The 26,437-nt window shown below is 37.2% G+C and overlaps 2 protein-coding genes across 2 annotated transcripts in view; both read left to right on the top strand.

Moving 5' to 3' along the window:
- Positions 1-255: 255 nt before the first annotated feature.
- Positions 256-18,422, top strand: LOC127650457 (sodium channel subunit beta-1-like). The gene is made up of 6 exons (XM_052135904.1): positions 256-812; positions 2,247-2,413; positions 2,515-2,752; positions 3,119-3,260; positions 14,038-14,109; positions 14,247-18,422. The coding sequence occupies exons 1-5, from the start codon at positions 755-757 to the stop codon at positions 14,102-14,104; spliced, it is 672 nt and encodes a 223-aa protein (XP_051991864.1). The 5' UTR covers positions 256-754; the 3' UTR covers positions 14,105-14,109; positions 14,247-18,422.
- Positions 18,423-19,668: 1,246 nt separating this feature from the next.
- syngap1a (synaptic Ras GTPase activating protein 1a) overlaps positions 19,669-26,437 on the top strand; it is a 74,952-nt gene continuing 68,183 nt past the window's right edge. The window contains 1 exon segment of the mRNA XM_052135781.1: positions 19,669-19,810. Coding sequence (XP_051991741.1) covers positions 19,789-19,810 — 22 coding nt within the window. The 5' untranslated portion in view covers positions 19,669-19,788.

The following is a 26,437-nucleotide window of genomic DNA, read 5'->3' on the forward strand; positions in this document are numbered from 1 at the left end:
TATTGTGAATGCCTTTTATATATATACACACTTACATTTATACAATTGTTAACCTTTGTTGCATTCCCAATAAAATAAAAATAAAAATGAAACGAGACAGCCTCGATGACGTATGCGGCCGACAAACGCGACCTCCGGAGGACGCATCCTTCCAGACGAGATCCAGCCGTAGTCTCGTGGCCGTTTATTGGAGAATTGTGAGTTTTAAAGGGACTGCTGCACCTGCCGTCAACGACGTGACGTCACCGCGGGTTCGGTTGCAGTGCGCGCGCGGTCCGGGATTTTTACCGCAATGCATCAGTCCGCGCGTCGATGCGAGCGTCACCGGGAACTATAGAACTCATCGACTCAAAGGCAAGTTTACAGTCAATGTGCATGAATGTATAGATATAGATATATACGAATACTGAATTCTGTCATGTGAATGTGCATTCGGTTACTGCGAGATCAATGCATCATGCAAACACTGCTCTCGCGTCCTGTACGTTTTAGATGCTGTGAATTAGATTCGACCGTGCATTATTGCATGAACAAGCATTCTCTGATCTATTGAGCCAAAGAATCAGGGGCTGTTCAACACATTTCACTAGGCCTCTTATGCACATACTGCTAAAACCTGCTAGTCTAGTCCTTCATCACTGGAGCACATTTAAATAGAGACTCTTCCAAACCCACGTGAGCTCGTCTTATGGACCTGATATGAAGATACATCACTGTGGACACTAGCCCATCAGACCCACGACAGACAGACACGATGATGGACGTGTGCGTGAGACGGGTTCTGCTCCTGTGTGTGTTCTGCACGCTCTCAGGTGAGTGTAATGAGATCAATGACTGTGTTTAACAGCAGCTTGCGTGATAAAACAGTTAAAACAGTCAGTTTAGCGGGTCCTTTAAGAGTTCACAAGTGTTGTTGTTGTTCATTAAAGGGGCAAATATGAAAACAGGGTGGACACATAACCTGGTGTACGAGTGCAAGACTTCCACAATAATATTAATAATGTGAGGTTGTACATTGTCAACTAAAATCTGAAAGTACTAACAGAGAGAACAAGATGATGAAGTTTGTGCACAAACTTTGATGTTGGCTTGAAAAATAAAAACCTGAGAGTTTAAACTAGTTTTAAAATGTTAAAGTTTATACAGATGTTACAAACAGCCTGCTACTGTAGATAGAGTGGTTGCTAGGGCATTGCTAGTTAGTTGCTAGAGTGTTCTGGGTGGTCGCTAGGGCGTTGTCAAATGTTTGCTAGGGTGTTCTGTGTGGTTGCTAAGTGGTTTCTTGGGAGTTGCTAGGTGGATGCTAGAGCATTCTGGTTGGTAGCAGCGGTGTTGCCAGGTGGTCATTAGGTCATTGCTACGTGTTTGCAAGGGTGTTTTGGGTGGTCTCTAGGGCATGGCTAGGCAGTTACTAGGGCATTCTGGGTTGTTGCTAGGGCATTGCTAGATGGTTGCTAGGGTGTTTTGAGTGGTCACAAGGTGGTCGCAAGGGTGTTTTGGGTGGTCGCTGGGGGATTGCTAGGGTGTTGCTAATAGTTTCTAGGGTGTATTGGTTGGTTGCTAAGTGGTTGCTAGGGTGTTACTAGGTGGTTGCTAGAGTTTTCTGGGTAGTCACTAGGGCATTGCTAGGTGGTTGCTAGGGTGTTTTGGGTTGTTGCTAGGTGGTTGCTATGGTGTTTTGAGTGGTCGCTAGGGGGTTGCTAGGTGGTCGCAAGGGTGTTTTGGGTGGTTGCTGGTGCATTGCTAGGGTGTTACTAATGGTTTCTAGGGTGTTTTGGTTGGTCGCTAGGGCATTGCTAGGTGGTTGCTAGGGTGTTTTGGGTGGTCTCCAAGGCATGGCTAGGCAGTTACTTGGGTGTTCCTGGTAGTTGTTAGGGTGTTGCCAGGTGGTTGCTAAAGTGTTCATGGTTGTCGCTAGGGCATTTCTAGGTGGTTACTACGGTGTTCTGGGTGGTTGCTAGGTGGTTTCTTGGGTGGTCGCTAAGGCATGGCTAGGCAGTTGCTAGGGTGTTACAGACTGGTTGCCTGCTTTCCAAGCCAACATAATAATGCTGTCATCAAAATATGCCTATAGGATTTGCCAAATCAGCAAGGTGAAGTTGCAAACACAGATGAAAGAAGAGCACGCATTTTAGTCAGCATCAGCTGTTTTGCCCCTATGTAGTAGAACGAGCCACTCTTGATAAAAACGGCTGATGTGTTCTGTACGGTAACACGTCCCGATCAATGTCATGTGTGTCCCGCAGTGTCTCTATGCAGCGCTGCGTGTGCGGAGGTGGACTCGGACACCGAGGCTGTGGCAGGTCAGGAATTCAAACTGGGCTGCATTTCCTGCAAGAGGCGAGGAGAGGTGGTGGCCACTGCGACCGTCGACTGGCACTTCAAAGCGCGAGGAGAACCAGGCTTTGTGCACGTGAGTTTCTACAGACGCCTGCCATCATTTACTCGCCCTGTATTCTTTGTCTATTGGCCATGAGACTTCATGTAAAGCTCCTGACTGTGTGCTATGGACAGATTTACAGTTATGATGGCGATGCCTCCAGTATCATAGATGAGCGTTTTGAGGGCCGACTGGAGTGGGAAGGCAGTAAAAAGACATATGACCTGCAGGACGCGTCTGTTCTTATCAATAACGTCACCTTCAACGACTCCGGCGTTTATCGATGCATCTTCAACCGAATTCTGAGCTACGAGCACTACGAGTACTCCACCATCGCCAGTAAAGTGGTGCACCTCACCGTGGTGGGCAAAGGTACGGATGCAATCCGACTACATGGACAAATGGGATGTTTTGAGTGGCTGGTGTCTCCTTTATATGAGTTCACAGACACAATAAGCCACGAGAGAGGCTTTGGTAAAAGTGTTAATTGTGGTAAAATCACTTTAATGCTTTTTGTGGGTAATTGTTTTAACAGCGGTGGGGGGAGTTTGTCTTACACAGATAATATATCTTGTTGTTATACATTTAAAACAGTATTCCAGCATTTATCCTAGTACCATTTGTCCCATAGACTTCTATTGCACGTGCATCACTGTGATCACGTGTTTTACACATAAACTGACGTCTCTACACAAAGCGTCCTTGCTATCCGTGTCTGACAGTATCTGTGTGTTTCAGCCACACGTGGTACGGCGTCGATCGTGTCAGAGGTCATGATGTATGTGTCCATCATCGGCCTGCAGCTCTGGCTGTTAGTGGAGATGATCTACTGCTACAGGAAGATCTCGGCGGCAGGAGAGGAAGCGCTGAGAGCCAGCGCGTGAGTCACGCATGCGTCCTTGCATAAATAGCGGTCTACTGTTTCACGTGTCAGGTTTACAGTTGCAAATGTATTTTATGCAGAAGATACCGTGAGATAATTCTGAGCAAAGCAGCGGAAGCCAATGCGGCTCTTACGTTAGACGCAATAGAGCTGCTCATCTATGACGTCAAACCCAAAAGGCTAACTCGCCCTGGGTTCCCGTTAGGAAAATGGGTTTTTAGTTTCTGTGGTATAAATCCCTCGAAGAGACTTTCTCATTTGTTCTAGAGCATAGATGACACAGTCAGACCTCAATCGTGGATTTTTAAGCCGTTGTGTTTTAAAAATGCATGTTGCTAACCCGTCGCTACATAAGGACTACAATTGTCGTCCATTTTATAATGCATGTAGCTCACGTGCTGATGGGACTTGTAGTCCTTAATTGGCATTGTGATTTTAAACTTGCGTTTTTTTAAAAAGTAGCTTCAAAATCAACGTTTGGGGTCAGACTGTGTCATTTATGTTCCAGAACAAACTGTGAAAGTCTCTTTGAGTCACTTTAATCACCTTACTTTTAAATTCTGCATGATTTTTTATGAAGATGATGAACAAGACACAACATATACTTGTTTTTAATTACATCTAAAAGCGGTGTTTCATACATTTTTAGTTTAATAAAGACACATTCTTTATATATTTAAAAATATTCCAAACAGAGATCTCACTGTCAGTGTTCGCACATAATTCATACAAATAAAAACATGAGATCAACATTTAAACACTTTATCACCATTGTTTAAAGGGATCGTTTCTTCTGCTGAACACAAATGAAGATTCTAGAAGAATATTTCAGCCACAAAATGCAAGTGAATGGTGACTAGAACTTTGAAGCTCCAAAAAGCACATAAAGGCAGCATAAAAGTAATCCATAAGACTCCAGTGGTTTAATCCATGTCTTCAGAAGAAACAGATCAAAATTTAAGTCCTTTTTTACTATAAATCTCCACTTTCACTTTCACTTCCATGTTTTTCTTCTTCTTGTGTTTTTTGGCGATTGCATTCTTTGTACATATCACCACCTACTGGTCAAAAGTGGAGATTTATAGTATAATAAGGCCTTAAATATTGATTTGGATTTCACCCACACTAATTAAACCACTGGAGTCTTATGGATTACTTTTATGCTGCCTTTATGTGCTTTATGGAGCTTCAAAGTTCTGATCACCGTTCACTTGCATTGTATGGAGCTACAGAGCTGAAATATTCTACTAGAAATCATCATTTGTGTTCTGCAGAAAGAAAGTCAAACACATCTGGGATGACATGAGGGTGAATAAATAATGAGAGAGTTTTCATTTTTGGGAGAACTGTCCCTTTAAGATGTTTCAGTTTAAGCCGCTGGTAGACTCCCCATCATCCAGCATTCTGCATAGAAATCACTCATTTTTAAATGAGCTCATTGGTCGGCTCGTTAGCCCACTTATGAGTGAATTATTCAGTCGCATGACTTTAGATGCACATCTTAAATTCATTTATTAAGCGTTAAGATGATGCAAAACTGTTTTATGCAAAGCTTGTACATTTTAATTCACATTTAACATTATTATGGGACATCCCAAAATTGTAATATTGACTCAATATTTTAGCCTAAGTTGCATTTCAATTTCATATTGCCTGAGAAAATTCCATCAGTTTCACCGGTAAATATAACGATGTTATGTGTGTGTTATTAAGTGTGTGTGTTATTAAGTGTGTGTGTTATTAAGTGTGTGTGTTATTAAGTGTGTGTTATTAAGTGTGTGTGTTATTAAGTGTGTGTGTGTTATTAAGTGTGTGTGTTATTAAGTGTGTGTGTGTGTTATTAAGTGTGTGTGTTATTAAGTGTGTGTGTTATTAAGTGTGTGTTATTAAGTGTGTGTGTTATTAAGTGTGTGTGTTATTAAGTGTGTGTGTTATTAAGTGTGTGTTATTAAGGTGTGTGTTATTAATGTGTGTTATTGTGTGTTATTAAGTGTGTGTTATTATTAAGTGTGTGTGTTATTAAGTGTGTGTGTTATTAAGTGTGTGTGTGTTATTAAGTGTGTGTGTTATTAAGTGTGTGTTATTAAGTGTGTGTGTTATTAAGTGTGTTATTGTGTGTTATTAAGTGTGTGTTATTAAGTGTGTGTGTTATTAAGTGTGTGTTATTAAGTGTGTGTTATTAAGTGTGTGTTATTAAGTGTGTGTTATTAATGTGTGTGTTATTAAGTGTGTTATTATGTGTTATTAGTGTGTGTGTTATTAAGTGTGTGTTATTAAGTGTGTTATTAAGTGTGTGTGTTATTAAGTGTGTGTGTTATTAAGTGTGTGTGTTATTAAGTGTGTGTTATTAAGTGTGTGTTATTAAGTGTGTGTTATTAAGTGTGTGTTATTAAGTGTGTGTGTTATTAAGTGTGTGTTATTAAGTGTGTGTTATTAAGTGTGTGTGTTATTAAGTGTGTGTTATTAAGTGTGTGTTATTAAGTGTGTGTGTTATTAAGTGTGTGTTATTAAGTGTGTGTTATTAAGTGTGTGTGTTATTAAGTGTGTGTTATTAAGTGTGTGTGTTATTAAGTGTGTGTGTTATTAAGTGTGTGTTATTAAGTGTGTGTTATTAAGTGTGTGTGTTATTAAGTGTGTGTTATTAAGTGTGTGTTATTAAGTGTGTGTGTTATTAAGTGTGTGTGTTATTAAGTGTGTGTGTTATTAAGTGTGTGTGTTATTAAGTGTGTGTGTTATTAAGTGTGTGTTATTAAGTGTGTGTGTTATTAAGTGTGTGTGTTATTAAGTGTGTGTTATTATGTGTGTGTGTTATTAAGTGTGTGTTATTAAGTGTGTGTTATTAAGTGTGTGTGTTATGGTATATGTGTGTGTGTGTTATTAAGTGTGTGTTATTAAGTGTATGTATTATGTGTGTGTGTTATTATGTGTGTGTGTTATTAAGTGTGTGTGTGTGTGTTATTAAGTGTGTGTGTTATTATGTGTGTGTGTTAAGTGTGTGTGTGTGCGTTATTAAGTGTGTGTGTGTGTGTGTGTTATTAAGTGTGTGTGTGTTATTATGCGTGTTATTGTTGTGTGTGTTATTAAGTGTGTGTTATTAGTGTGTGTGTTATTAAGTGTGTGTGTGTGTTATTAAGTGTGTGTGTGTGTTATTAAGTGTGTGTTATTAGTGTGTTATTAAGTGTGTGTGTGTTATTAAGTGTGTGTGTGTGTTATTAAGTGTGTGTGTTATTAAGTGTGTGTGTGTGTTATTATGTGTGTTATTAAGTGTGTGTGTGTTATTAAGTGTGTGTTATTAAGTGTGTGTTGTTATTAAGTGTGTGTGTTATTAAGTGTGTGTGTGTGTGTTATTAAGTGTGTGTGTTATTAAGTGTGTGTGTGTGTGTGTGTGTTATTAAGTGTGTGTGTTATTAAGTGTGTGTGTTATTAAGTGTTTGTGTGTGTGTTATTAAGTGTGTGTTATTAAGTGTTTGTGTGTGTGTTATTAAGTGTGTGTGTTATTAAGTGTTTGTGTGTGTGTTATTAAGTGTGTGTGTTATTAAGTGTGTGTGTGTGTGTGTTATTAAGTGTGTGTGTTATTAAGTGTGTGTGTCATTAAGTGTTTGTGTGTGTGTGTTATTAAGTGTGTGTGTTATTAAGTGTTTGTGTGTGTGTTATTAAGTGTGTGTGTTATTAAGTGTTTGTGTGTGTGTTATTAAGTGTGTGTGTTATTAAGTGTGTGTGTTATTAAGTGTTTGTGTGTGTGTGTTATTAAGTGTGTGTGTGTTATTAAGTGTGTGTGTTATTAAGTGTTATTAAGTGTGTGTGTGTTATTAAGTGTGTGTGTTATTAAGTGTGTGTGTTATCATACAGTCTCACACTCGGCGCTACAAAACTCAGCCGTTAACGGAGGTATCCTAAAATTTGTTATCAAAGCCCGGCTGCAAACTCTCCCGACTAAGTACAATCTTTCCCTGTGGTTTCCAAAACATCATGAACCATTCTGTTTATTACACAGCGATAAAGTACTGGAATCTACAGCGCACATAATGAACGAGTGCCCTGCGTTCAAAGGCCTCTACATCGCGCGCCACGATCGCATCGTAAACACAACAGCTCAAGAACTGCACTAAGTTTCTGGACAAAGTGTAATACACACAAACAAGACTGTTCAAACGAGTTGGTTTTCAAATCTGAATGATGACACAAACCTTCTACTGAAGTGTCCTCAGAGAACATCCAAACACTCCAGACATTGTAGTTGTCAATGAACTCTCTAAAAACATTCTGATTCTGGAAGTGGGTTGTTGTTTTGATATTTACATGGACTTGTGTTTCTCTGAGAAAATGTTAAAATACCAGTCATTAACAAATGCTTTAGCAGTGTGTGGTTACAGCACAAAACTGATCATCCTAATCTTTGGTAGTTTAGGACATGTGCACAGATTATGCGTCAGGGGTTTGCAGATTGCTGGGCTGAGTAAAAAGATTTCTAAGCAAACAGCCAAATACTGTCCTGTGTCAGCAATCATAGGCAGTCTGCATGTTTGGAGAAGGCGATGTCACCTCTATCCATAGTCTATTGATTTATATATTCATGTGGTTGTGACTATTGTCCATGTGTGTATTGTCAGGTGAAACATAACAGGCTCTTTGTGAATATTTGGATGCTGTGTTGTTTTAATCAGTATTGGTCATTCCAAATAAAATAATCAAAATGTGTTATTAAGTGTGTGTGTTATTAAGTGTGTGTGTTATTAATGTGTGTGTTATTATGTGTGTGTGTTATTAAGTGTGTGTGTTATTAAGTGTGTGTGTGTGTGTTATTAAGTGTGTGTGTGTTATTAAGTGTGTGTGTTATTAAGTGTGTGTGTGTGTTATTAAGTGTGTGTGTGTTATTAAGTGTGTGTGTGTGTGTTATTAAGTGTGTGTGTGTGTTATTAATGTGTGTGTGTTATTAAGTGTGTGTGTTATTAAGGTGTGTGTTATTAGTGTGTGTGTGTTATTATGTGTGTGTGTTATTAAGTGTGTGTGTGTTATTAAGTGTGTGTGTGTTATTAAGTGTGTGTGTTATTAAGTGTGTGTGTTATTAAGTGTGTGTGTGTGTTATTAAGTGTGTGTGTTATTAAGTGTGTGTGTGTATTATGTGTGTTATGTGTGTGTGTTATTAAGGTGTGTGTGTGTTATTAAGTGTGTATTATGTGTGTGTGTTATTAAGTGTGTGTGTTATTAAGTGTGTGTGTGTGTTATTATGTGTGTGTTATTATGTGTGTGTTATTAAGTGTGTGTTATTAGTGTGTGTTATTAAGTGTGTGTGTTATTAAGTGTGTGTGTGTGTTATTAAGTGTGTGTGTTATTAAGTGTGTGTGTGTGTTATTGATGTGTGTTATTATGTGTGTGTGTTATTAAGTGTGTGTGTTATTAGTGTGTGTGTTATTAAGTGTGTGTGTGTGTGTTATTAAGTGTGTGTGTTATTAAGTGTTGTGTGTGTGTTATTATGTAAGTGTGTTATTAGTGTGTGTTATTAAGTTTGTGTGTGTGTTATTAAGTGTGTGTGTTATTAAGTGTGTGTGTGTGTTATTAAGTGTGTGTGTGTGTTATTAAGTGTGTGTGTTATTAAGTGTGTGTGTGTTATTATGTGTGTGTTATTAAGTGTTTGTGTGTGTGTTATTAAGTGTGTGTGTGTTATTAGGTGTGTGTATAGTGTGTGTTATTAAGTGTGTGTGTTATTATGTGTGTTATTAGTGTGTGTGTTATTAAGTGTTTGTGTGTGTGTTATTAGTGTGTGTGTGTTATTAAGTGTGTGTGTTATTATGTGTGTGTTATTAAGTGTGTGTGTTATTGTGTGTGTTATTAATGTGTATTGTGTGTGTGTGTGTTATTAAGTGTGTGTGTATTAGTGTGTGTTATTAAGTGTGTGTTATTAAGTGTATTGTGTGTGTGTTATTAAGTGTGTGTGTTATTAAGTGTGTGTGTGTGTTATTATGTGTGTGTTATGTGTGTTATTAGGTGTGTGTGTGTTATTAGTGTGTGTTATGTGTGTTATTAAGTGATGTGTGTTATTAATGTGTGTGTGTGTGTGTTATTAATGTGTGTGTTATTAAGTTTGTGTGTGTTATTAAGTGTGTTGTTATTATGTGTATTATGTGTGTTATTAAGTGTGTTATGTGTGTGTGTTATTAAGTGTGTGTTATTAAGTGTGTGTATGTGTGTTATTAAGTGTGTGTTATTAAGTGTTATTAGTGTGTTATTAAGTGTGTGTGTGTGTTATTAAGTGTGTGTGTGTGTTATTAAGTGTGTGTTATTAATGTGTGTGTTATTATGTGTTATTAGTGTGTTATTATGTGTGTTATTGATGTGTGTTATTAAGTGTGTGTGTTATTAGTGTGTGTTGTGTGTGTGTTATTAAGTGTGTGTTATTAAGTGTGTGTATTGTGTGTTATTAAGTGTGTGTGTGTTATTATAGTGTTGTGTGTGTTATTAAGTGTGTGTGTTATTAAGTGTGTGTGTGTGTATGTAAGTGTGTGTATTAAGTGTGTGTGTGTGTATTATGTGTTATTATGTGTGTGTGTTATTAAGTGTGTAGTGTTGTTATGTGTGTGTGTGTGTTATTAAGTGTGTGTTATTAAGTGTGTGTGTGTATTAAGTGTGTGTTATTAAGTGTGTGTGTGATGTATGTGTGTGTGTGTGTTATTAATGTGTTGTTATTAAGTGTGTGTGTTATTAATGTGTGTTGTGTTATTAAGTGTATGTATGTGTGTGTTATTAGTGTGTGTGTTATTAATGTGTGTGTGTTATTAAGGTGTTTGTGTTATTAAGTGTGTTATTAATTGTGTGTGTGTTATTAAGTGTGTTATTATTGTGTGTTATTATGTGTGTTGTTATTAGTGTGTGTGTTATTAAGTGTGTGTGTTATTAGTGTTATTATGTGTGTTATTAAGTGTGTGTGTTATTAAGTGTGTTATTAAGTGTGTGTTATTAAGTGTGTGTGTGTGTGTTATTAATGTGTGTGTGTTATTAAGTGTGTGTGTTATTATGTGTATTGTGTGTGTGTGTTATTAAGTGTGTTATTAAGTGTTTGTGTGTGTGTTATTAATGTGTGTGTTATTAAGTGTTTAGTGTGTTATTAAGTGTGTGTGTTATTAAGTGTGTGTGTGTGTTATTAAGTGTGTGTGTTATTAAGTGTGTGTCATTAAGTGTGTTGTGTTATTAAGTGTGTGTTATTAAGTGTTTGTGTTGTGTTATTAAGTGTGTGTTATTAAGTTTGTGTGTGTGTTATTAAGTGTGTGTTATTAGTGTGTGTTATTAAGGTTTGTGTGTGTGTGTATTAAGTGTGTGTGTTATTAAGTGTTATTAAGTGTGTGTGTGTTATTAAGTGTGTGTGTTATTAAGTGTGTGTGTTATCATACAGTCTCACACTCGGCGCTACAAAACTCAGCCGTTAACGGAGGTATCCTAAAATTTGTTATCAAAGCCCGGCTGCAAACTCTCCCGACTAAGTACAATCTTTCCCTGTGGTTTCCAAAACATCATGAACCATTCTGTTTATTACACAGCGATAAAGTACTGGAATCTACAGCGCACATAATGAACGAGTGCCCTGCGTTCAAAGGCCTCTACATCGCGCGCCACGATCGCATCGTAAACACAACAGCTCAAGAACTGCACTAAGTTTCTGGACAAAGTGTAATACACACAAACAAGACTGTTCAAACGAGTTGGTTTTCAAATCTGAATGATGACACAAACCTTCTACGAAGTGTCCTCAGAGAACATCCAAACACTCCAGACATTGTAGTTGTCAATGAACTCTCTAAAAACATTCTGATTCTGGAAGTGGGTTGTTGTTTGATATTTACATGGACTTGTGTTTCTCTGAGAAAATGTTAAAATACCAGTCATTAACAAATGCTTTAGCAGTGTGTGGTTACAGCACAAAACTGATCATCCTAATCTTTGGTAGTTTAGGACATGTGCACAGATTATGCGTCAGGGGTTTGCAGATTGCTGGGCTGAGTAAAAAGATTTCTAAGCAAACAGCCAAATACTGTCCTGTGTCAGCAATCATAGGCAGTCTGCATGTTTGGAGAAGGCGATGTCACCTCTATCCATAGTCTATTGATTTATATATTCATGTGGTTGTGACTATTGTCCATGTGTGTATTGTCAGGTGAAACATAACAGGCTCTTTGTGAATATTTGGATGCTGTGTTGTTTTAATCAGTATTGGTCATTCCAAATAAAATAATCAAAATGTGTTATTAAGTGTGTGTGTTATTAAGTGTGTGTGTGTTATTAAGTGTGTGTGTTATTAAGTGTGTGTGTGTTATTAAGTGTGTGTGTGTGTGTTATTAAGTGTGTGTGTGTTATTAAGTGTGTGTGTTATTAAGTGTGTGTGTGTGTTATTAAGTGTGTGTGTTATTAAGTGTGTGTGTGTGTTATTAAGTGTGTGTGTGTGTTATTAAGTGTGTGTGTGTTATTAAGTGTGTGTGTTATTAAGTGTTTGTGTGTGTGTTATTAAGTGTGTGTGTTATTAAGTGTGTGTGTGTGTTATTATGTGTGTGTGTTATTAAGTGTGTGTGTTATTAAGTGTGTCTGTGTGTTATTAAGTGTTTGTGTGTGTGTTATTAAGTGTGTGTGTGTGTTATTAAGTGTGTGTGTTATTAAGTGTGTGTGTGTGTTATTAAGTGTTTGTGTGTGTGTTATTAAGTGTGTGTGTGTTATTAAGTGTGTGTTATTAAGTGTGTGTGTTATTAAGTGTGTGTGTGTGTGTTATTAAGTGTGTGTATTATTAAGTGTGTGTGTGTGTGTTATTAAGTGTGTGTGTTATTAAGTGTGTGTGTGTGTGTGTTATTAAGTGTGTGTGTTATTAAGTGTGTGTGTTATTAAGTGTTTGTGTGTGTGTTATTAAGTGTGTGTGTTATTAAGTGTGTGTGTTATTAAGTGTGTGTGTGTTATTAAGTGTGTGTGTGTGTGTTATTAAGTGTTTGTGTGTGTGTTATTAAGTGTGTGTTTGTTATTAAGTGTGTGTGTTATTAAGTGTGTGTGTGTGTGTTATTAAGTGTTTGTGTGTGTGTTATTAAGTGTGTGTGTGTGTTATTAAGTGTGTTATTAAGTGTGTGTGTTATTAAGTGTTTGTGTGTGTGTTATTAAGTGTGTGTGTTATTAAGTGTGTGTGTGTGTTATTAAGTGTGTGTGTGTGTTATTAAGTGTGTGTGTTATTAAGTGTGTGTGTGTGTGTTATTAAGTGTGTGTGTGTGTTATTAAGTGTGTGTGTGTGTTATTAAGTGTGTGTTATTAAGTGTGTGTGTTATTAAGTGTTTGTGTGTGTGTTATTAAGTGTGTGTGTTATTAAGTGTGTGTGTGTGTTATTAAGTGTGTGTGTTATTAAGTTATTAAGTGTGTGTGTTATTAAGTGTGTGTGTGTGTTATTAAGTGTGTGTGTTATTAAGTGTGTGTGTGTGTGTTATTAAGTGTGTGTGTTATTAAGTGTTTGTGTGTGTGTTATTAAGTGTGTGTGTTATTAAGTGTGTGTGTGTGTGTTATTAAGTGTTTGTGTGTGTGTTATTAAGTGTGTGTGTGTTATTAAGTGTGTGTGTGTGTGTTATTAAGTGTTTGTGTGTGTGTTATTAAGTGTGTGTGTTATTAAGTGTGTGTGTTATTAAGTGTTTGTGTGTGTGTTATTAAGTGTGTGTGTTATTAAGTGTGTGTGTGTGTGTTATTAAGTGTTTGTGTGTGTGTTATTAAGTGTGTGTGTGTGTGTGTGCATGTTATTAAGAGTGTGTGTTATTAAGTGTGTGTGTTATTAAGTGTGTGTGTGTGTTTTTGTGTTATTATGTGTGTGTGTTATTAAGTGTGTGTTATTAAGTGTGTTATTAAGTGTGTGTGTGTGTTATTAAGTGTGTGTGATATTAAGTGTGTGTGTTATTAAGTGTGTTATTAAGTGTGTGTGTTATTAAGTGTGTGTGTGTTATTTAGTGTGTTATTATGTGTGTGTGTTATTATGTGTGTGTGTTATTAAGTGTGTGTGTTAAGTGTGTATGTTATTAAGTGTGTGTATGTTATTAAGTGTGTTATTAAGTGTGTGTGTTATTAAGTGTGTTATTATGTGTGTATGTTATTAAGTGTGTGTGTTAAGTGTGTGTGTTATTAAGTGTGTGTGTTATTAAGTGTATTATTAAGTGTGTGTGTGTGTTATTAAGTGTGTGTGTGTTATTAAGTGTGTGTTATTAAGTGTATTATTAAGTGTGTGTGTGTGTTAAGTGTGTGTGTGTGTTATTAAGTGTGTTATTAAGTGTGTGTGTTATTACGTGTTATTAAGTGTGTGTTATTAAGTCGTGTTATTAAGTGTATGTGTGTTATTAAGTGTGTTATTAAGTGTGTGTGTTATTACATGTTATTAAGTGTGTTATTAAGTGTGTGTGTTATTACGTGTTATTAAGTGTGTGTGTTATTATGTGTGTTATTAAGTGTGTGTGTGTTATTAAGTGTGTTATTAAGTGTGTGTGTGTGTGTTATTAAGTGTGTTTGTTATTACGTGTTATTAAGTGTGTTATTAAGTGTGTGTGTGTTATTAAGTGTGTGTGTTATTATGTGTGTTATTACGTGTGTGTGTGTTATTACATGTTATTAAGTGTGTGTTTTATTACGTGTGTGCATGTGTGTGTTATTAAGTGTGTGTGTGTTATTAAGTGAGTGTGTGTGTGTGTGTGTTATTATGTGTGTGAGTGTGTGTGTGTGTGTTATTAAGTGTGTGTGTGTGTGTGTTATTAAGTGTGTTGTGTGTTGTGTGTTGCAGCGCGGAGTATTTAGCGATCGCAACGGAGGGTAAAGATAACTGCGCTGGCGTGCAGGTCGCAGAATAACACAGGTGAGTCTGTAACAGTGACTGGATGAATATGAGCTGTAATAGAGGTGCTTCTGGAAATGTGACTTGTTTTGTAATTAATGATTTAAATCAGCAAGTGTATAAATCATCATTTCATCTGGGTTTGTTTTGGTCCGCAGGTTTTGTCCTTCCTGAACTCCGGACTGCTGTTGTTCCTCCTGTTACCTTCACAAGCTCCTGAACCTCTTTTATAACCGTTTCTTACCTCTTTACCTGACTCTGTTGTGCATGACGCTAATGCTATGCATGGTGAACAGGCAAACAGCCACTGCAGACATTCAAAGGCGGGAAAAATGTATTTACTGCAATATTTCAACTGTGTGAAATAGGAAACTGCAATACTTCAATTTTGCACTAGAGATCAGTAAAGAGTTGATCTTGCGACACATTGAGGCCATATATATGTAGTTTAACATGATATCAGACGGTCTGAAAGCCAAAACGCCATGCAATGCTATAGTTGCATGAGCCAACTGTGAATGCACTTCCATTATAGATGCCTCCGGCACTAAACGAGTTTAACATTATGAGTTTTCTATTGTATTGATAGGTTTATTATGAGTTACACACGTGTGTATGAGGACACGGCTGTAGTGGTGAATGTAGCACTATACTGTAGGCATGTTCAGACGCTGCTTTTCCTGAACTGAATGTTTAATTTCTTTACCTCCAAAGTGCATTAAGACGTATGATAGCTCTATCTCGCTCCGTGACGTTTAATGCATGCCCACGCTGCAAGTATCCTATATCGATCCTACTCACCTAAAATAGGCCGTTCCTGCACACGAGCGTGATGTCATGTGATGATATAATGTGATATTCTGTGTTAAATGCAGCACTGGATGCTGGTGGGTGGACGTGTAGAGAGAGAGTAAAATCAGTTCAAAAGAATTGTGCGCACTGTTTTATTTATAATCTAAAGGGTTTTCATGGAGGAGAAGGAGAGGGGGCGATTTAACGTAAATTAGGCCGTTTCTCATCTTGAGATGACTGTAAAGAAGTGGCCTAATTTACAGGACTATGAAACAATGTGGACATTTCATCCCCAATATACTAATCAATCATCTGTAGCACATTGCTTGTACCGTTAGCATTAGCTAATGCAGTGACTAGCCTCTAAATATCCCATTTCTAGTGTTTAAAGGAATGTTCTAGAATACACGTTCCAATGCAAGTCAATGGGGTTTAATCTTTAAACATTAAAATACTGTTTCACAAGTATAGACACAAGACATGAACAATATGTGTGTGAACATGATTTTACTGTCATTAAATCACTCACTGACCACATCTGTGTGAAGATCCAGACAATATTACAACTCCGTTGCCATGGCAACTGCACCTTGTAATCGCAGCATTGGCTCTAGCGTTACACAGAAAAGGTTAGCGAGGGATTTGATCACACTCGGATCATGTTAGCATGTTTAGTGCTCTGAGAAAAGGGGATTTTGTGGCGTGTCTGTAAGTATAAGTATATAATGCAATAAAACAGTCATTTATGGATTAGGTTAGTTTAAGCGTGAACTTGAAAATATGAAGTAAATCTGCATTTGTGCTCCATTCAAACATGTTGAAATGAATGTTCTAGCTCATACATGTTATTTATGATGGTTTGGTATGTTTACCGTGTGTCCTCTTGCATCAGTCGCGTTTACTTGCTAATGTCAGTAAATGTTACTCGTAAATCAAATAAGTAAATTAATGTAAGTTTTGGAAGCTGGTGTTCCCTGCACACACGGGGCTTAAACAATTAATGTGCTGTTTGCACGTTTATTTACACACTTGGTTTTATATTTTATTATTATTATTATTATTTTTAAACAATGCGCTCTGAGTCCTCGTGGCAGCGTAGTGACTCGCCTCAATCCGGGTGTCAGAGGTCGCATCTCAGTTGCCTCCACGTCTGAGACCGCCAATCCGCGCATCTTATCACGTGACTTGTTGAGTGCGTTACCGTGGAGACGTAGTGCGTGTTGAGGCTTCACGCTATTCTCCGCGGCATCCACGCACAACTCACCACACGCCCCACCGAGAGAAAGAAGGTTACCCCATGTGACTCTACCCTCCCTAGGAATCAGGCCAATTTGGTTGCTAAGGAGACCTGGCTGGAGACTAATACCCCAAGAGGATTTTACCCCATGTGACTCTACCCTCCCTAGCAACCTGGCCAATTTGGTTGTTAAGGAGACCTGGTTGGAGACTAATACCCCATGAGGAGGTTACCCCAATCTAATACCCCATGAGGAGGTTACCTCATGTGAGTCTACCCTCCCTAGCAACCGGGCCAATTTGGTTGCTTAGGAGACCTAGTTGGAGACTAATACCCCATGAGGAGGTTACCCCAGTTGACTCCAACCGCCCTAGGAATCGGGCCAATTTAGTTGCTAAGGAGACCTGACTGGAGGCCGTTTTTATTGTTGATTTTGTTGTCACGTTAACGTCTTGCGTTGTCTGAAGTGCATTTTCTACTCAGAATTACACATTCATGATAAACAACACATGATCTGTTGATGGGATGTTGTGCAGGAAGTGTTGAGGTGTGCCGTTGTTAACTGATTTTCTCATGAATAATGCATGTGATAATATCCGACAGACGGTATACTGTAGCGTGCATCATGCTTCCATGGGTCGGCTTTCATGTGATGCATGATGAAACACGTGTTCATATGTCCAATATGAAGTGCATATGATGCTCATATAAGTTCATTTAAGTACCATTACATCGGATCTGTAAGGAAAAGCTTCTGTATTAACTGAAATGTTTAAGTTAAATTGACTCACTTTATTCAATATTATGTCACGAGTTTGAGTCCAGGGCGAGCTGAGTGACTCCAGTCAGGTCTCCTAAGCAACCAAATTGTCCCGGTTGCTAGGGAGGGTAGAGTCACATGGGGTAACCAAATTGGGCTGGTTGCTAGGGAGGGTGGAGTCACATGGGGTAACCAAATTGGGCTGGTTGCTAGGGAGGGTGGAGTCACATGGGGTAACCATATTGGGCCGGTTGCTAGGGAGGATAGAGTTACATAGGGTAACCAAATTGGGCTGGTTGCTAGGGAGGGTGGAGTCACATGGGGTAACCAAATTGGGCTGGTTGCTAGGGAGGGTGGAGTCACATGGGGTAACCAAATTGGGCCGGTTGCTAGGGAGGGTAGAGTCACATGGGGTAACCAAATTGGGCCGGTTGCTAGGGAGGGTAGAGTCACATAGGGTAACCAAATTGGGCTGGTTGCTAGGGAGGGTGGAGTCACATGGGGTAACCAAATTGGGCCGGTTGCTAGGGAGGGTGGAGTCACATGGGGTAACCAAATTGGGCGGTTGCTAGGGAGGGTAGAGTCACATGGGGTAACCAAATTGGGCGGTTGCTAGGGAGGGTGGAGTCACATAGGGTAACCAAATTGGGCTGGTTGCTAGGGAGGGTGGAGTCACATGGGGTAACCAAATTGGGCCGGTTGCTAGGGAGGGTGGAGTCACATGGGGTAACCAAATTGGGCCGGTTGCTAGGGAGGGTGGAGTCACATGGGGTAACCAAATTGGGCCGGTTGCTAGGGAGGGTGGAGTCACATGGGGTAACCAAATTGGGCTGGTTGCTAGGGAGGGTGGAGTCACATGGGGTAACCAAATTGGGCCGGTTGCTAGGGAGGGTAGAGTCACATGGGGTAACCAAATTGGGCCGGTTGCTAGGGAGGGTAGAGTCACATGGGGTAACCTCCTCGTGGTGGTGATTAGTGGTTCTCTCAATGGGGCGTGTGGTGAGTTGTGTGTGGATCGTGGAGAGTAGCATGAGCCTCCACATGCTGTGAGTCTCCGCGGTGTCACGCACAATGAGTCACATGATCAGATGCGCGGATTGACATCTCCGACGTGGAGGCGACTGACACTTGTCCTCCGCCACCCGGATTGAGGCGAGTAACCGCGACACCACGAGGACCTACTAAGTAGTGTGAATTGGGCGTTCCAAACTGGGGAGAAAAAGCATCATTAGTTTTGTGTTTGAGTACAGATGTAGAATTTACTGAATATTTTCAAGCTCACGGTGCACCATTAGCAGTTGTAGTTTGTTTGGCGCCCTGGCGAAACCCGCTTGAACACGCCCCCAAATGCAACTCTGGGCAACTGCCTATGTCGCCCATGCCTAAATCTGCCACTGCGGTGCACTCAGTGATGTTTTTATGCATGTTGTCTTAGACTTACACTGACACCTGGTGGCGTGGATGCATCATTGAAATCATTGAAATAAATGCCATTGTTGAAATTCAAGGACAATTTGATAATAAAATATAAATAAAATAAACATTGAGGAGAAAAGTTGGCCCATCCATTTCCTGGTGTTAAAGTCCCTTTATCAATGTGGAAAGCACGACATCTTTTCTGCAAAATCACTTTTAAAGAAATGTTTTTTGTTACAGAGTTCACGAGGGATTGCATAAGAGGAATTACCCATATTACCGTGCATGGTACAATAATAGCTATTTCAGACTACAGATGGTGCATGGCACGTGTTCTGAGTTCCCGCCCTTCAGTGATGATGAATATAAAGATTGGATAAGAATAGAGAGCGCACTAATGAGACTATGTGTGGGTGTAATGCATTACTAATTAAATTACTTTTCATTGCCAAAAGTAAAGTAAGGGATTACTCCTAATTTACCAGTAATTTAATTACAGTTACTAATGATGTAATTGCATTAAATGCTGTTTAGACTCCAGAACATTCTATATAAAACTATTTAAATTAATTTAAAAAAGTGCAAATTTAAAATTCTTTGGGCAGTTCATGAATAATTAATTAGATTTGATATGCTTTATTTGACACATTTAAAGGAACAGTTTCATGTCTGTCCTTGTAGTTTTCATCTCGTCGAGGTTTATCAGAGTTTAGAAAGTAATCAGTAATGCGGTTACTTTTCAGACAGAGTAATTAGTACAGTAATCTAATTACACTGTAGAATATGTAATTACTTGTTAGTAATTAATTATTTTTTTAAAGTAACTGGAGCTGAGCATAGCTAAATAAATATATAGATTTTAATATATTTTTGGGTCATTCCAACATTTTGGTGAAGCACAACATTAAAAAAAAAAAAATGTATTTTAGATTTATGCATTTCAATTTCCTAACCAAATTCCATCAAATTGAATTATTAAAACTTAAATTATTTGTTTTTTTTTTTCCTTAATTTTTTGTAAATAATTCAAATTAATTTGATGGGATTATGTTATGAAATTGAAATGCATACGTTTTAAAATTAGTCTAAAATAAATAAATAAATATATATATATATTTGCGTTTCCAATTTTTATAGGCATTTGTGCGCTCAAAAGTCACATTTATAGTGCCATGTCCCCAAAGCTGCATCTTTGCCAAATATAAGTGCTAAATAATCAAATTGGTAAATAAGTTTATTTACTATTTTGTTTACCTCATTAACGTCCTAATGGTCCTGAGATGAGTTTGAGCTCCTGTGCGCGTCCCCGCGGTGTGGGTGAGTGCGCGCTCGTGTTCGGCGGATCATTTTGATCATTATTAATATCAATAACAGCGCCTGACATGAGCGCGCTTGGCCGTGCGCGCGCCCGTGAGATTGTTGCGTAATTGGTGTGTCGCTGGAGGAGTGATGGAGCCTCACAAACACAGCTGATCACGGTCCTTGCCGGAGGATCATGTCCTATGTGTCTTCACAAGGTAAGAGCTCTCTCATTGATCATCTGATCACTGTGTCATTAATCAATATGTCCTTGCGCTGGCCGGCATATCGACAGATGATTGACAGCTGTCCTCATGACACTGTTGTCCGGGACCGAGGAGTCGCGCGCTGTTGGCTGTGTGAGGTGTCTCATCGATCATTGATAACAAGCTCGCACATTCAGCGGTATTGTGATCGATAATCAGGTATTGAGTGCAGAAGTGTTCAGTAACAGCAGCTGTGCGACGAGCGGTTATTTATAGAAACCGAACCGAGAGTGGGCCGCGCGCTGCTCACATACACTGATCCATATTGATCAGACATCGATACTGGTTATATACCGATCACACTGATCGAACATCTACAATAATCTATATAGGCCTATTGATCAGATCTATACTGATCTATACAGATCCGAGATCTATAATTATCTATAGGTTACTGATCAGATCTCTGTATGATCTATAAGGATCATAAACATAGAACTATATACATAGGAACAGTACACATATATATACTGTGTGCATAAACACACACTGATCATGAATAGTACTGCATCAAATATATATATATTTATGTATCGTGTGTATACATATATAACATGTTTATATATTCTATATATGTTTCTATATACTATATCAATATACCTTCATATATACTGTGTGTGTGTATACTGTATGTGTATGTGTATATATATATATATATATATATATATATATATATATATATATATATATATATATATATATATATATATATATATATACGTATATATATATATATATATATATATATATATATATATATATATATATATATATATACGTATATATATATATATATATATATATACATATATATATATATATATATATATATATATATATATATATATATATATATATATATATATATATACTGTATATACCTACATATATACTGTGTGTGTGTGTGTGTGTATACTGTATGTGTATATATATGCATATATATATATATATATATATATATATATATATATATATATATATATATATACTGTATATACCTACATATATACTGTGTGTGTATGCACGTGTGTGTATATACTGTATGTGTACATATATATATATATATACATATATTCTGTATATAACTACATATATACTGTGTGTGTGTATACACGTGTGTGTATATACTGTATGTGTATATATATGCATATATACTGTATATACCTACATATATACTGTGTGTGTCTGTGTGTATACACGTGTATGTATATACTGTATGTGTATATATATGCATATATACTGTATATACCTACATATATACTGTGTGTGTGTGTATACGTGTATGTATGTTCTGTATGTGTATATATATACATATATACTGTGTGTGTATACACGTATATGTATATTCTGTATGTGTACATATATGCATATATACTGTATATACCTACATACTGTGTGTGTGTATATACGTGTATGTATGTTCTGTATGTGTGTATATACATATATACTGTATATAACTACATATATACTGTGTGTGTGTGTATATGTGTATGTATATTCTGTATGTATATATATATACATATATTCTGTATATACCTACATATATACTGTGTGTGTGTATATATGTGTATGTATATTCTGTATGTATATATATATACATATATTCTGTATATACCTACATATATACTGTGTGTGTGTGTATACTGTATGTGTGTGTATATATATATATATTTTGTATATACCTACATATATACTGTGTGTGTGTGTATATGTGTATGTATATTCTGTATGTATATATATATACATATATTCTGTATATACCTACATATATACTGTGTGTGTGTGTATACTGTATGTGTGTGTATATATATATATATTTTGTATATACCTACATATATACTGTGTGTGTGTGTGTATACACGTGTATGTATATTCTGTATGTATATATATACACCTATATTCTGTATATAACTACATATATACTGTGTGTGTGTGTATACTGTATGTGTGTGTATATATATATATATATATATATTTTGTATATACCTATATATATATACTGTGTGTGTGTGTGTGTATACTGTATGTGTATATATATGCATATATACTGTATATACCTACATATATACTGTGTGTGTCTGTGTGTATACACGTGTATGTATATACTGTATGTGTATATATATATGCATATATATTGTATATACCTAAATATATACTGTGTGTGTGTATATACGTGTATGTATGTTCTGTATGTGTATATATATTTACATATATACTGTATATAACTACATATATACTGTATGTGTATATATGCATATATACTGTATATACCTACATATATACTTTGTGTGTGTATACACGTGTGTGTATATACTGTATGTGTATATATATATATATATATATATATATATATATATATATATATATATATATATATATATATATATATATACATGTATATATATATATATATATATATATATATATATATATATATATATACTGTATAGATACCTACATATATACTGTGTGTGTGTGTATACATGTGAATGTGTATATATATATACTGTATATACCTACATATATACTGTGTGTGTGTATATACGTGTATGTATGTTCTGTATGTGTGTATATATATACATATATACTGTATATAACTACATATATACTGTATGTGTATATATACATATATACTGTATATACCTACATATATACTGTGTGTGTGTATATACGTGTATGTATGTTCTGTATGTGTGTATATATTTACATATATACTGTATATAACTACATATATACTGTATGTGTATATATGCATATATACTGTATATACCTACATATATACTTTGTGTGTGTATACACGTGTGTGTATATACTGTATGTGTATATATATATATATATATATATATATATATATATATATATATATATATATATATATACTATATAGATACCTACATATATACTGTGTGTGTGTGTATACATGTGAATGTGTATATATATATACTGTATATACCTACATATATACTGTGTGTGTGTGTGTATACACGTGTGTGTATATACTGTATGTGTGTATATATATATATATATATATATATATATATATATATATATATATATATACTGTATAGATACCTACATATATACTGTGTGTGTGTATACACGTGTGTGTATATACTGTATGTGTGTATATATATATATATATATATATATATATATATATATACATAATGTATAGATACCTACATATATACTGTGTGTGTGTGTATACACGTGAATGTATGTATATATATATACATACTGTCCCTCAGGCTATTATGAAGTAATTGTACCCTCAGTTAAAATAAGTACAGTTCATCGTGGACGAGACTTGGGAGGAATTCTGGTGTGGTACAGGGAGGATCTGGCCAAACACATTTCTACTATTTCAGTTGGAAAATTTCATTGCTGGTTAAAACTAAACCAAATTGGCATTTCTGCTACAGACACATATCTCTGTGCCATCTACATTCCCCCAGCAGATTCCCCTTACCACGACGAGGAATATCTCAACAACATCCACACAGAAATCAGCCGTTTCCAGGCCCAGGGAAACGTGCTGCTGTGTGGAGACTTTAATGCAAGAACTGGATCTGAACCTGATGACATAGATCCAAAGGGCAATGAATATGTCTTTGGCCAGAACCCCCCGAGTCTCACAAGAAAACTTCCACCGAGAAACAACCTTGACCAGACGGTAAATAAAACCGGTAGAGAGTTGGTGCAGCTCTGCCGAGCCTCAGGCCTGTACATACTGAGCGGCAGGATCAGAGGGACTCTTTAGGGAGGTTCACGTGTTTTCAGGTCTTGGAGCTAGTGTAGTTGACTATGCCATCACTGACATGGACCCATCCTCCTTCAATGCATTCACTGTCAAACAGCAAACTCCGCTTTCTGACCATAACCAAACTAACATCTATATCAAAACACACGACACACCAGAACAAAACAGACTGGAAACCTGCCAAATGTATCAGGTCCAGCAGAGATACAGATGGGCTCCGGACAGCGCAGATACTTTTGTCCAAGCCCTCAGTTCTGAAGAACTAAAAAATCTAATTTTGAAATCTGAAATTTGAAACAACTAAAGATGGTGTTAATTCGGCCACAAATGAAATCAATTACATATTTAAAAAAGCAGCACATAGAAGTGAATTGAAAAAGAAAGGCAAAAAATACACTAAAAATACTCCAAAAGATGAAAAATGGTTTGACTCAGACTGCAAAACATTAAGAAAACAACTTAGAAAATTATCAAATCTGAAACATAAAGAACCAAACAACACTGACTTAAGAACTGAATACTTTTCCAAACTAAAAATATATAAAGACACGATTAGAGTGAAGAAGCAACACCATCTGACCAAAAGTATACAAGAATTAGAACATTCAATAAATCAAAATCAGTTCTGGGATATGTGGAATAATCTGAGCACAGCAAAACCACAAGACCTACCAATACAAGATGGAGAAATCTGGACAAATCATTTTGAAAACTTATATAAAGAAATCCCATCAAAACAACTCAATGACAATTATAATCTGATCCAACAAAATCTACAAACTTATGAAGAGACAATTAAAAATAATCAAAATCCACTTGACTTCCAAATCACACATGAAGAATTGACAAACAAACTCAAAAAGCAGAAAGGTAATAAATCTTGTGGTCCTGACAGCATTCTGAGTGAGATGCTGAAACACAGCACACGGAGCTGCAGGTGGCGCTGCTCAAACTGTTCAACATTGTCCTTCGTTCAGGCTGTTTTCCTGACATCTGGAGCCAAGGACTTATTACCCCAATTCATAAGAGTGGAAATAAATTAGACCCTAATAATTTCAGAGGCATTTGTGTGAGCAGTAATCTGGGGAAGTTATTTAGCAGTATTTTAAACAATAGAATTGTAGACTTCCTTAACGAACACAATGTCCTGAGCAAGAGTCAGATTGGCTTCGTTCCAAATCACAGAACTACTGACCACATTTACACCCTACACACCCTAATCCATAAACACGTAAAACAGACCAAACAAGGGAAAATATTTGCATGCTTTGTCGATTTCAAAAAAGCATTTGATTCTATTTGGCACAATGGACTATATTACAAACTTTTACAAAGTGGTGTAGGGGGTAAAGTCTATGACATTATAAAATCAATATATTCGAACAACAAATGTGCAATACGAATTGGCAACAAACATACAGAACTCTTCACCCAGAAGAGAGGAGTGCGGCAGGGTTGTAGTCTGAGTCCAACACTCTTCAACATTTACATTCATGAACTAGCGGTGCAGTTGGAGCAGTCTACAGGCCCTGGACTCACTCTACAGGACAGGAGCATCAAGCTCCTGCTGTCGCATGAGCGACCTGGTGCTGCTGTCACCCACTGCACAGGGACTACAGCAGCACCTGGACCTGCTGCAGAACTACTGCCAGAACTGGGCCCTGGCAGTCAACCTCACAAAGACCAACATTATGGTCTTTCAGAAAAAGCCCAGATGTCAGGAACACAGACACCAGTTCAGTCTAGGCAGCACCGGCCTAGAGCACCACGATGCAGTACACTTACCTCGGCCTGGTCATCACTGCATCGGGGAGTTTCAGTGTGGCAGTGAATGCTCTAAGAGATAAAGCTCGAACAGCTCTATATGCAATTAAGAAGAAATTCCAAAACACTGAATTACCGATTCCAATCTGGTGTAAAATCTTTGATAGTGTAATTCAGCCCATTAGCTGTATGGAAGTGAGGTTTGGGGTCCACTCAGTGATCAGAGCTACACTAGATGGGACAGACATCCAACAGAAGCCCTACACACAGAGTTCTGCAGAATGATTCTAAAACTACAAAGGAAAACACCCAATAATGCATGTAGGGCAGAATTAGGCCGATTCCCATTGATTGTTAATATGCAAAAAGATCCCTCAAATTCTGGATGCATCTAAAATCAAGTCCCACAGAAACGCTACATTTTAAAGCACTACAAACCCAAGAACTGAACCCGAAAAGAGTCTCCTCAGTCAGCTGGTCCTGAGACTCACTAACCCGACTAACTCTAACCAGTCTCAGACCAGCACTGCTTCTCACACACACATCAGAATAAACCAAATTATCAAACAGTCTAAAAATACATATCTGGAACATTGGGATCAGGAAACTAAAACACAAAGTAAATTACAATTCTATCGAACTTTGAAATCAAATTATGAATTGGCAGAATATCTCCAGAGTGTGAGAGACACAAAGCAGAGGCGGATCCTGAGCAAGTACAGGCTGAGTGAACACAGTCTCGCCATCGAGACCGGCAGACACAGAAAGAGCTGGTTACCCGAGAGCAAAGGGTGTGTGTTCAGTGTAGGACAGGAGAGATCGAGACAGAGACACACTTCCTCCTTCACTGTCACAAATACAGCTCAGTCAGAGAACTGTACTTCAACAAACTCACTGACTTAATACAGGACTTTACAGCCATGACTGAAATAGATCAGATAAAGACCTTACTAGGAGAGGGACAGACAGCAGCACTGGCTGCCAGATACGTGTGTGTGTGCCACAGCCTGAGAGACAGCAGGTGAGTGTGTGTGTGTGTGTGTGTGTGTGTGTCT

This window comes from Xyrauchen texanus, chromosome 10 (assembly GCF_025860055.1).
Source record: "Xyrauchen texanus isolate HMW12.3.18 chromosome 10, RBS_HiC_50CHRs, whole genome shotgun sequence".
Classification (NCBI taxonomy): Eukaryota; Metazoa; Chordata; class Actinopteri; order Cypriniformes; family Catostomidae; genus Xyrauchen; species Xyrauchen texanus.

What these genes read in the sequence shown, in the direction of transcription:
- LOC127650457 (XM_052135904.1), top strand. Translation starts at nt 755, where the DNA reads ATGATGGACGTGTGCGTGAGACGGGTTCTGCTCCTGTGTGTGTTCTGC. An exon ending in GAGAACCAGGCTTTGTGCAC is followed by an intron (nt 2,414 to 2,514) that starts GTGAGTTTCTAC and finishes TGCTATGGACAG; the next exon opens with ATTTACAGTTATGATGGCGA. An exon ending in GAAGCGCTGAGAGCCAGCGC is followed by an intron (nt 3,261 to 14,037) that starts GTGAGTCACGCA and finishes TGTGTGTTGCAG; the next exon opens with CGCGGAGTATTTAGCGATCG.